At 43.2% G+C, this 12,243-nt stretch overlaps 1 protein-coding gene across 2 annotated transcripts; it reads right to left on the bottom strand.

The window, feature by feature from the left end:
• Positions 1-5,655: 5,655 nt before the first annotated feature.
• Positions 5,656-10,870, bottom strand: MTRES1 (mitochondrial transcription rescue factor 1). Of its 2 annotated transcripts, none has more exons than XM_019499937.2 (4): positions 10,729-10,870; positions 8,795-9,233; positions 7,919-7,991; positions 5,656-6,115 (listed from the first exon to the last, which is right to left on the bottom strand). In XM_019499937.2, the coding sequence occupies exons 1-4, from the start codon at positions 10,853-10,855 to the stop codon at positions 5,939-5,941; spliced, it is 816 nt and encodes a 271-aa protein (XP_019355482.1). In that variant the 5' UTR covers positions 10,856-10,870; the 3' UTR covers positions 5,656-5,938. The 2 variants fall into 2 exon arrangements, with proteins under 2 accessions (XP_019355482.1, XP_006261737.1); XM_006261675.3 differs by lacking the exon at positions 10,729-10,870 and adding an exon at positions 10,613-10,721.
• Between the last annotated feature and the right edge of the window lie 1,373 nt (positions 10,871-12,243).

The following is a 12,243-nucleotide window of genomic DNA, read 5'->3' as shown; positions in this document are numbered from 1 at the left end:
TTGCTGTACACATACTGGTGCTCGCCCGTGACATGCTGGATGTACATGTCTCTGGACCATCTGATGGTGTCAGACACCATTAGGCAGGCCCTCTCAGAGGTCAAGAGAGGCCTGGGCCACTTCCATTTTTTGAGGCTCAAAATACAATGCAATAATTTGTAATAAATGTTCCTTTTTTATTTAACAAGTGCTTTTCTTTTTTCTTCTTCTTTCAATCCTGTCAGTGGATCTCTGTGTCTGTATGTATGACCTCACTTGGAGATAACATCAAAAGTCTAAATTTGAGGCCCTCCGTGAATGAGAGGCCTGGGCCAAATGGCCTTCCTAGCCCACCCTGTGACAGGCCCTGCCATTAGGCCATTAGGCACCTCACCAGTTTGGTGTAGCGGTAGGATATTCGGATGTGCAGGATGCTCTTGTTGCTGCAGTCCCATGCTCTCAGCACCCTGATGATCAGTGCCTCGACCATCACCTCGTATCCCTAGCTTCTCAGGGCATATGCCAGCGGCCGGTACTTTGTCAGCTTCCGCTCCCAGGCTTCAAAGAAAGCTTGGTGCCAGTTCCCAAACAGGATGGTAATATCGACCATCATGATACTCTTTGGTCATAATAGATCTTGCAGCCTGGGATGGTGTGACTGACAGACATGGTTCCTGCTGGGGCTGAAACAGCCTTCACCAGCCAGTACTGGATGGCACTATGGCAGAACTGCCACACTCTGGTGTGGGGTTTGCAGGTGCAAAGCTTGTGGAGCAGGGTCTCTGATTCATAGTCATATCTTTGGCACCTCGTCATAGTTCCTGACCAGATGGCACCGTTGAGTAGCAGACAATTGAGTCGGGCATGGTGGATAAAGCTCCAGTCTGCGAAATGCGTGATATTCCCAAGCATGAAGCCAAAAAAATAAGAAGCAATTGTACTAATACATAGCACAAACTATACACAGTATTAGTCTAAAACCAAAGGTTTGTGATTTACCATGTAGTTCGTTGGGCTGGGCCCTACCAGAATCAACAGAATTTCAAGCTACAGTTCAGCACTGCTCAGTACGTGCGTGTACTCCAGATACCCCCCCCTCAACCCACACCCACACCCACACAAAGGATTCCTGTACTAGTTAGCCCCCACTCATGACTGGAACCAGGTGTTCTTGTCACACATTTTGAGATGCTCCAAAAAATTATATGCAGATGAGGTGCTGGGCAACCTGGTTTGGCTTTTACCTCATGAAGGGTGGGGCACATTAATCTTATGTGCCAGGCTGAGGGGGAAGCAGAGGGATTTTGAGTGAACTGCATGCAATGTTGTGGTTCACCATGATTTGAAAAAAGTTGGTGAGAAGAACTGAGTGCAATAGGCCCTACCACATTTTATTCAGATGGGCTACAGTAACATATTCTTATGGTAATTTCCCATCAATTTTGTGGTAATTGATAGGGGGACTGCTTTTGCATCTATCTCCTAGCTGCTCCTCGTCCTTTTGGAACAAGCACAACTAGGGAGCATATGAATTCCAAGATGTTGGGGCCTGGACCTTGCCACTCAAAAAACCCCAGGTCTTACCAGCATGTTTACCCAATATGAGCCATGTGTTTTATAGTCATGCTCAGTGTTGGCTGTATTTCATAGATTTCATAGACATTAGGGCTGGAAGGGACCTTGCAAGATCATTTAATAAACTTCAAAGCTAGTTTCCAGAGCACATGCTGCTTTCAGCAGTTTAATGATAGACAGTGTATTTAGTAAGATTTCTTTGTATGCAGTTATCAGGGGCTTTTTCCCTCATGCCAATTGGGACAAAAAAAACCTCATCTTGTATTTCAGTAAATATGGTACTAGTAACTACAGTTGTCTATAGATACCTAGTTGCTTCTTCCTCATGTGAACTGTCCTTGAACTACCATATCTGTTTAGCAACTCAGAGAGAGAAGAAAGAGCAAACTAAAGCAAAAGGAAAGCCAAGTTCCATTGCATTCCAAGGATTGGCTTTTTTTCCATTTTCACCTTAATTGGTTGTTAAAACTCTCCCATGATACTCAGTTTTATCCTTTGTCTGTCTTTTCCTTCATCTCTGTCATCGTCGATGCTCCCAAACCTGCTTGCTAAGTCCTTTAAGGCTTGACTTGTTGCCACATGAAAAAAACCTTCTGTTTATTCAGTTTCCTTCCCTGTCTCAGAACACATGTAGGAATTGTTTTCTGTTAGCAACAGATCTGAAAGGGACCAGTATTGTTCAGGTAAAAGCAGCAGTCTCTTTGAAAGACCTCTAAAGTAGAGCTGATTTAAATGACTTCCTTCCCCTTTGAAAAAACATCCATAAAGACTTTTGAAATATTTCATTGAAACATCTACATTTTTTCAGATTTTCATTTTAAAAAAATGAGGCTTGGTCAGGCGAACATTTTGTATAAAAATATTTCCCAACCAAACGAAATCTGTGCATCAGTTACTGAAACCTAACCATTTTAAAAGTTTGACAGCCTGACATTATTTAAAAAGGCAAAACATTTGTTAAAATGGCCATTTTCTGTTAAAGGAAAAATGTGCTACGCAGAATTATTTTATACTGGCTTGGTATTTGGTTTTGGCAGTTTTCCTGAGCAATCTTCTTTTTCAAGTGACAGGTCTTGAAATGCCTTTTGTCCATGAACTTTCAAAGGTGGCACCAGTTCAATTAAGTGAAACTACTGGCTCTCAAACTGTTCCATCATCAAAGTGGAAGAGATATACTTGTTAGGTCAGGATCAAACTTCAAATTTCCCTTCTATTCTCTTTTAATATGTCATTGAGTCAAAGCATCTATTCCAGTTCTAAATTGTGGTCTTTAATAGCTTTAAAAAATATTTTTTTCCAGTTGTAATACAGGGGTGGGCAACCCCTGGCATGGATGCCAGAGCATGGCACACACAGGCATTTTGCTTGGAATGTGCACCTTGGGGCAGAGGGTGGGGAAGCAGCTGGAGCTGCGCTGCCACAAGATTGGGCCCTTCATGGCTCCCCTACTGTCCAACCCTAGCACAATAAAATCACGCAATTTCAGGTTGCAGGTGTTTTTGGCACTCTGCCCAAAAACATTGCTGACCTCTGTTGTAATACCTTACCTTGAGCTTTTAAGAAGCCTGAATTTTAAAGGAGGGAGCTCAGCACTTCTGACAGATCAGTTCTCATCTCTTCTCCTGATGGTACTGCTAGATTTAAAAACCTTGGCTTCCATGTCAGTGGCTACCCATTGCTTATTAGGGCTGTCTGTTCTAACGGAGAGCTAAGAGCAAGTTCTTCTGAGACCTGCCAATGAGTTCTCAAAAGAATCTTTGCATCTCATTTTTAATTAGTGTATCTTAGCTATTAAGGATTTAATAATTTCTTTTACACTGGGTACATTTCTCTGTCTCTGCATTTGGATGCCTGTGAATAAAGTTTGCTTACTTGATGCAGGCCCTTCTGCTTTTCTGACTGCTTACAGTACTGAAATTAAGAGCTTCCTTTTTTTTCTGCCACCAGGCGGTCTTAAGAATCTTGTAGGAGAATTTCTGAGGGCCTTCTTTTACTTTCAAGTCACTCTAGAGCCAGACTTCAAACATCACTTCAGACATTTAAAGCTTGAGAGTCATCTGTTGGGGTTTGCAAAAAAAATTGTTCCATGATTGTTAGGTACATAGATACGTGTGGAACTTCTTATAGCTATTTATCTGAATCTTTTGGTGCATATCTTTTAAAAACAAAAAGTGCCTATACACATGCTTGTTCACATTCTATTTAGAATGCATCAGATTAACACATCGAATAATCAAGTCAGCTCTACTTTCTAATCAGAATACTCCACGTTACCTCATCATCATAAGTATTAAGCCCCCACCCATTTTAAAATGGTGGTGGGGATATTTTGTTGAGGTTTAGATAAAGCATCCTGCAAACATTTTTTAATGTGCAGGGGCTTAATATACGTGACGGTGAGACATTTTAAGCATAGCAGCTGGCCGTGAGCCACTCCAATTAAAATGCCCCCACCCCGGGCATGTGTATAGGCATGCCAAAAAGCTGGTCCTTGGGGTATGCTTATACTTGTCTCCCCAGCAGTCCCTAGACCACTTTAAGAAACAGGCCCTGCCTATTCATTCTGTCTTTGCATACATGGCATGTGGTGTGGTCTCCTTTGGTGTAGAGTCAAAAAGCAACTATGGGCATTCAAGTTTCAAAAGGGAAGCTGCTGTTGCTGCTTGGGAGCCTGCAGTAGCTGTTAGCAGTTAGAGTGTATGCGTGCATGAGCCTGTAGCAATACAAGTTAGCTAAATCACCCCAACTTTAACCCTGGATGAAGCTGGCTTAAAGTTGTAGCAATGTTACTTCACTTGTATCAGGAAATGCAAAAGTAATCGTTACAGCATAACAGCTACTGCCTAATCCAGAGCAGCAGCAGCAGCTCCCTTGGCCCTTTTGAAATGCTCCAAGTGAAGGTTTGTCCATGCTCCAAAGTGACTTTTTGGCCAGCACCACATGCACAGCAAGAATAAAGGAGTTGGGGGGCTTCTTTCTCAGTGGTGGTCTTTGGCTTGCCACAGAGGCATCAGACATAAGCTTAGTCACAGTTCCATTTTGGACCAACTTTTTTTTAATAAAGCTGTAACCACACTTTTAAGGTTATTAATTACACCAGGACACTAAGCCATAAAGTAGATGACTTAAGTGAAATAAAAGGTGGTGTTGGGAAAGGTGAGGACTAGGTTTCTGAGTAATTATGTACCTGTATTGACAGAATCACAAAAAAATCCTATAAAAAATAAAGAAAAAATGGATAAGCCAATCACTAGATGTTAACACTGAGAGGCCCAAATCTTGCAATCACTGCATCATGGACTAACCACTGTGAGATTTCATTCAAAATTTAAGGATAAGGGAGAAACTTTAATTACCATTTTTCATTTTCTACATAAAACTAAGTATGATAAGTGTGTTGCCTTATATAAAAATATGCCAAAATGCTGTTCTAAAACTCATACAAAAAATTATCTATCCCAGTGGTTCTCAACAGGCAAGATCCTTTCAAGGGTGCCACAGTGCTAGTGCCACTACTACTACTACTGCAGCCAGGTGAAATGGCCCCATGCACCTTGTGCAGAGTCTGACTGGGAAGTGCCTGCTCCTACTGCAGCTGAAGGAAGAGTTGAGAACTAGTGGTCTACCCTTTTGCAGGTAGGGAACATTGTATAATCACCAGTCATGACATGAGGGAGTCTTTCCACCTCCATTCATTCCTTGCCACTACGAAGAAATGGGGGGGCTGGACTCGATCTCATGAGGTCCCTTCTAGCCCCTAATGTCTATGAAGTGAAGAAATTGACTAACTGGCCAATAGGAATAACAAACAGGGTTTGCAGAATCAACTGATATGCTATCAGATGGTGGTGCCTGTCACTACTGAGGTAGGTCAGATACAAACGTAACCATAAAGAGAAGCCATTTGAGTCATCCTGTCTTTCTCCTTCAAAAACTGTTTCATGATCCTGAAGTGAGGTGATCAAGACATGACGGCAAAAAACCTAAAAACTCTTTAAGTAAAGGCTTGGAGCCATGATTTCTCTCTCATTTATTCTGAAGCCACCCTTAATCTTAATGTCTCTGATTTTGCTCATCAAAATTACTACAACAGTTAAACAGTTAGGTATACTCACTCTTTATTCATCCATCATATATAGATACCATCTTTAGGTGAACCACCTGGAAATTAAACGTTTTCCACAATACCATAAAAAAAAATGAACAGAACAGACTGAACTGACAAACTGTCACAGGACCAATAGTGATGTATGTGGCAAGGATGGTAATATTTTATCACAAACCCTTAAGAAAAGGTACCACAATTTTCTTTAACCAAAATTCATGTTTAGCTACAATGATACAATTCCACAAGAAGTCTCATGCTGCCACATGCAAACCCTTGTTACTTAAGTACATCCTGTTTGGGTACTTTTAAGCGTCTCCAGCGCCTCAAAATCACTTTGTATTTTTCGTTTCCAGTCTTTTCTGATACTTTTCTTAAGACAACTCGTGTAACTACCATGGCTTCTGTTTCTTTGTCCTCACCTAGTAGGAGATCCAGTGTGTCACCAGCTTTCACCTGAAAACAGAAAGAGAGGTCATTAACATGAGGCGGGGGGGAAGTTTCCTAAGTATACATGCAATTTTAATTCTCCTCTTTTCCCGAGCTATTATTCTTGTTGTCTTTTGTGGGAGGTGGTAGGATGATTGTATATGCCATATTCTATACTGTAGGCCTTCAAATGAGCAATATAAGTGCTTCCCCTCACAACTCCCTGCACAAAAGATGCATTGGGATTTATACTTAATTCCTTCTGAAAAGGCATGTGGATCTTTTCATTCCTTTTGTAGGGCAGATGTAATCAAATGATTAATTTATGCAAAATGCTTCAGACAACTTCAATGAATAGCTAAGATACAGAGATAATAGCATACAGAAGAATGAGGCAAAAGGAAACTATTTCTCATTCTAAGAAGTTGTTCATATCAATGTTTCTCAACCCGTGGGTTGCAAGAATATATGAAAGGGTTGTGAACAAACTTTAAAAATGGATTCTCCTTTAAAGGAGAAAAACATGGGAAACCGTGGCTTTTCCCTTGCAGGCTAGCTGAGTTCCAGCATATAAGGGGCTACTTAGGCCCCCCAGTGCCCCACACATAGGGACAGCAGGTCAGGAGTGAGGGGTGCTGGGTCGGGACTGGCCACTGATGTTTACAAATGGGTCCTGGTACAAAAAACATTGAGAACCTCTGGTCTACATGTTATAAGTGAACACACTGTTATAATCAACTACTTAGGCTTCCTTTGAAATTTACAAGAAATGACTAAAATGCCATAGTAACTAGACTTGTTTGAGTTTTGAAATTGGAAACCAATGTTATTCCTCCTTTTCCCATCATACAGCAATAACTTTGGCTACTACGATGTTCCACACACACTGTGGTTAGAAATATTCTTTTTATTTATTTTTGCTAATGAGAGTCTCTGGTTCTCCAATAAATGACAACTTCTCTCCATCATGAAGGAATACCACTAACCAGTTCTTAACTTGCTATTCTGATGGTGCTTTCTTTAAATACATACTTCTCATTTCTATTATAAGATACAGCTGTAGCAGTCTCCTATTTGGATTATCCCTTCAACCATTTCAAAACAAAGATGCCAAAATAATCTTTGATCCAATCATACTTCCTTCCCCACTCCCCACATACCTAGCCTAAAACTTTTTGTCTGCTCCAAAGCTCTGCCTTTAATTCCACTATTTCTATTACCACTAAGGTGCAAATTTACCCTGCCTTCTACTTGATTTCAGACTGACTATGTCTCTCCCCTACCACTCCCAGCCATGGCTTCTATGCTTATATGCTATCCAATTCTGCTGACTTTGTCCTGCTCTTCCCTTCTGCTTGAAACAACCCTCCTGTTAATTTATTATGTAACTTCCCTTGCTGTACATTTACTATGTACATTTACTATGTAACTTCCCTCTCTACTCCTTCAAACACCTCTATTTCAGGTAACCTTCCAAAAAAACCCTCCACCCCCTGCCCATTTTTCCAAAGGGAAAAGAGCAAGCTGTATTATTCAGCTAATTGCTACTACCTCTGTTTAATGGGAAGGCTGCACAATCACTTTAGATCCTTCCAGATAAAACAGGCAGCTCCTGACATCTGGGTAGCTGATCATCTCTTCAAGTCTCCATTATTTACCTACTGTCATGTTTTATTTTAGCCCGAGTGATTGACATTCACACTGTTTTAAAAGACATTTATAATCCCTGTATCCTGTAATGCATGCAAAAAAGTAGGAAGGAGCATGGAGTATCAGTATTAGTTACAATCTTATTAGTTTAAAGAATTTTATATTAAAATGAAACCTTACAGTTCTGCTTTTTTTCCACAATTTTTCTCCATTCAACCTGAGTTCATTCCTGTAGAATGCATCTTCCACTTTGCTAAAAGAAAAAAAAAGCCCAGCAAAATAAAACAATCCTTGTGAAGCAATCAAGTGCAAGTCTTTATAGAAAAGCAATAATGCAGTTCCCCTGCAAAGCGTGCTCAACAGGAAATTGGACACAAAGCATATACTTATTGCTGTCAGGGTTACTTAAGGATTGATTTAAACTGAAAGGCAAAAATCTTTTCAGTGTGGCTCTAGGGAATGCTTAGGAGTATTTATAAAGGCTGGTGTTTGCACACCTAACAAAAATGTCTCTTGCATGTAATCAGTTTTAACCATCAATTTTTATTTAGGGCTTTTTCATCAAGTCACACTAGCATATTGTTGCAAACTAGCTTGCTAAATAGTCTATAAAGGTCATATAAAATGTACATTACTATGGATTTATTATACGATTTATGTATATTTGGTAGTGCTAGTACATCAGATTTACATTTATTGTAGAACTGGGTTGAAATTTTTCATCTAGCAGTTTGAGGGGAGTATTTTTTTTGCATTTCAGTCAACAACCAGAAACCTTTCTTCCCATTAGTGAAATACTTAAGCTTGTCTTTTTAAAAAAATGGGGAAAAGTATGACTGATTGCTAAAGAAAAATCACATTGTCTGCTTGAGCATGAAGTGATAAGTTCGTAACATTCTGCAAAATGCAAATATTTCAAATAAATAAATTTAGAAGTACATTTTTAAAAAGACAAATGTAGGCATTGAAGTTAAAAAAATCTTCCTTGCTATCCAAACCCCAGTTAACTCTTTCACTTAATAATGTCATCAATAAATTACATAAAGTCATACTTACTTTCTTGCAACGTCTAGACCAGCTTTCATGATCATATCATACCGAAGACATGACACTACTTTTTCAAGGTCCTTGTGATTTTTTTCTGTAGTGACATCATCTTCAAATTCCTCTTCTGAATCACTTTTCCCTTCATCTTCATCCTCCTCCTCCTCTTGTTGCATAGGTTGTTTCTTTTTCCCAGAGCTTGAATTACTTTTAGTTCGTACAGAAAGCAACGATGTACATTCTAGAGAAGGTCTTATAAATGCATAAAGTTTCACAGGAGAAATGCTGAAATATTTTTTGTAGTTTATTGTAGCCAGTTGTTGACCAGAGGAGATGTATCTCTTCCAGGAGGTACATAATTTATTAGAAGGGAATTTCTCGCAGAGTGCAAGCCAGACATTTAGCTTTCTAACCGCAGTAATAGGCAGTCTGAAGCCAGTCATAGCATACCCTGAAACAAAGGCGCAGATTCAGTTTTGTTTTCATTATAGAAAAAAAATCACTCAAGCAAGTGACTATTAAAATTAGCACTTTTTTCCTTGTTGTAAAAAGAATCTAGATTTTCATACAGCAATAACAATGCATAGCATCTTTCTACTGAAAGTTCATCTTATGCTTATATAGTAGTTTAAGTAGTTTCCTAGTTCTGTTATAAACAGCACTGTTATCCTGAAAACTGACAAGAGTCCAGTGCCAGCCTCTGTCCCAGTAATTCTCAATCAGGGTGCCTTGAGACGCTTTCACGGGTGCCATAGGCAGTGTTCCCTCTAAGCTGCGCGCATGTGCGGCAATGCACAATAAAAAATCATGCCACGCAACAACAGCAGACCCACGCATTGTGCCCACCCCTGCTATATACGTATCCTCTCATAGTGGAAGTCATCATCCACAACAACACTAACAACACTCTTTTCGCACACAGCGATGAGTAAATAATTCCTAAAATAAAGTTTTAACATGTGAAAATGGAGTAGTAATGTGCCAATAATCAGAAAGCCAGAAATTCTGGGGGGGGATCCTTGTGGGATGGCATGAATTCTGGTTTCTACTGTAATCCTGCATTTCCATGTGCTTGCCTTGGCCTTTGTAGGCTTTAGTTTCTATGGTTTTTTCCCCTCTCCCCAAGTGAATTTGGAGGAAATAAGTAAAATGATTTTATCAGTTTCAGCACTGGTGGGAGGTGGGGGTGGATATCTTTCATATCCCCTCTACAGATATGGTCCTGGTTTGAAATCTAGCAGGGCCATGGTGCTTACAAAGGCTTTAGCACTTCGGGGTGTGGAGGGCACTAAAATGAAAGGTTTCTTGCACACAGAACCGGGTAAAAGGTAACACCTCTGCTCCCTCTCACCAGGGGGGACCGGCCTGGAGGGGAAACAGTGGGGCAGCTGGCAGAAGAGGAGATGGTGAGGGGCAGCGGGAGGGCCTGAACCAAGGGAAGGCGGCCCGGGCCGGAGGGGTGTGAGGAGACAAGTAATAGCTGACGTCTGATGGGGGACGGGGGGGTCCGGTCTGGCCACGAGCCTAAGAAGGAGGGGGTCGTGGTGACGTCACAAAGCCGGACACTGTCCAACCAAAATGCTGTGGGCGCGGGACCCTGCCCCGCGTGCTATGGCCCTGGCGTCATCAGAGGCCAACCGCCGCGGCGCATGTGCAGTGGCCTCCCGCCGCGTTCGGGAAGGGGGTGGCCCCGAACCGTTATCCCCTGTCTTTCATGTCCGTTCCCGCAGCGCTGAGACCGAGGCCCAGCAGCTCCCAGCACCAGCCCCCGGCAGCTCAAAGCCACCCCCAGCCCCACCGGAGCCGCGCGGGGTGGGGGGGCGCTGTTACCCGCGTCCGCCGGCGCCTCAGCCCCGGCCTATCCGTCCTCTTCCCTAGCAGCCGCGCGGAGGGCGGAGCGCTGCCCCTCGCGCCCCCTGCTGGCCGGCGGACCGTGCCCCTCGCACCTCCTCCTGAGCCCGGCGCCAGACCCCTCCCTGCGCGGGGGGGGGTGGGGAACTGTGACGTAGCTTGAAACAAACAGGCCGTTACTCGGTCCCTCGGTCCGGCCGGCTGGTGTCGCGAGGTGCGCATGCGCCAACCACCAAGTTCCTTCCGGCCCCTCCCTCTCCTGTAATCCTTTAACGTATCAGTCCCTCCTGCTTTGTGAACTCTTTGTTTTAGACCAATGGAAATGTCCTTCTGCGTGACGTAGCGTTAACCCCCACTGGGGTTCCAGCTCCCGCGCCCTTCTGTCGGCTCCTACAGCGGGTTCCCCCGGAACACAGCGAACCGGAAGTCCCGCCCGGAGATCACTCCAGTCTTGGCAGAGGGCTATGACGTCATCACAAGAACCCCTGCAGCTCAGGCTCGTGGTCAGGGCGCATCGAGGGCGCCTTCCCCCAGCCTCTGGCGCTCTAATTATTTCCCCCTCGGCTGGATGCGGGGTCAGCACTTCACACCCGGGCAGCAAGTCTCAACCTAGTGCCACCTTGGGCCTTCAAGGGTGTTACGCTGCCTTAGCGCTGTTAAACCCTACCATGTGCTAAAGTGAAAGCTAAGCAGAAACCAGCTATGCAGCTGTTACCTGTTTTTCAAGCACTAACTTCGAGGTTGGTAGGCTCTTTCTGGAGCCAGGTGGATGCTTTTCTGGCCCAATGGTAACTTTGCACAGGTGGACAGTCTGCATTTATTGCGTGATTCACCAGTGGGTCGCCACAGGGGCCTGAGGTGCGCAGACTTGATTTACATGATAAAGCCAACGATTTCAAACAGGAATCCACAGCTGTGGTCTTTGCAACAGTACAAACTACTCTATTGTTTTTCTTTTTCACTCTTATTTTTTTGACTAAGCGTGGCATTTGCCAAGGGCTGCCCTGAGTCTATCCAGGGGTGTCTTGAGTCTAAACAGGTTGAGAACCACTGATCTAGGTTAAGCAGATGTCAAATACAACCATGGGAGAGTTGCAGCCTTTTGCCCTTGCGGGAATCAGTATGGATGCTACAGGGCAACAGCAGTTTTAGCTCTTTGCCATGGACAAGCCTCGCCAACCCTGTCCTTTAATATGCCCTTCACCCTAGCTGGCAGACTGAGCTCTTCAGTCCTGCTAGCTTCTACCTGCTCCCGGATCATTTATGCCTCATAAGCATCAGGTTTTGTGCTCATGGGGCAAAAACACTTTGCTGCTGAATTTGCAAATTATCATGTTCACCTATGCATACACTCATCGAGGCTGCATTGCACTCCCCATATTTTGTACTTCAAGGTACTGAGAGCTATGCGGGCAAGATTTAAGGGGCCACATGCCCTATAAATGTCTAGATTCCATTTGGCCGCTTTAGGCTCCCTGGAGCAGAAGATTCCCTGGCAGCAGTAGCGTCACAGCACAAACCGTGAACAACGTACTATGCTACTGAAGAGTCGGAAGGCAGCTGAGAGTGCAGAGGACTCAACAGTGTACCTGGGATGCATGCACATTCAG

The sequence above is a fragment of the Alligator mississippiensis genome, chromosome 1 (genome assembly GCF_030867095.1).
Source record: "Alligator mississippiensis isolate rAllMis1 chromosome 1, rAllMis1, whole genome shotgun sequence".
Lineage (NCBI taxonomy): Eukaryota > Metazoa > Chordata > Crocodylia > Alligatoridae > Alligator > Alligator mississippiensis.
This window is presented reverse-complemented; position numbering and strand designations above follow the sequence as displayed.

Excerpts from the sequence above, each read along its gene's own strand:
- MTRES1 (XM_019499937.2), bottom strand. The coding sequence starts at position 10,855 with ATGCGCACCTCGCGACACCAGCCGGCCGGACCGAGGGACCGAGTAACG. Across the intron at positions 9,234-10,728 it reads GGCGCCGGGCTCAGGAGGAG|GGTATGCTATGACTGGCTTC; the intron begins GTGCGAGGGGCA and ends CCTTTGTTTCAG. Across the intron at positions 7,992-8,794 it reads GGTCTAGACGTTGCAAGAAA|CAAAGTGGAAGATGCATTCT; the intron begins GTAAGTATGACT and ends TTTTTCTTTTAG.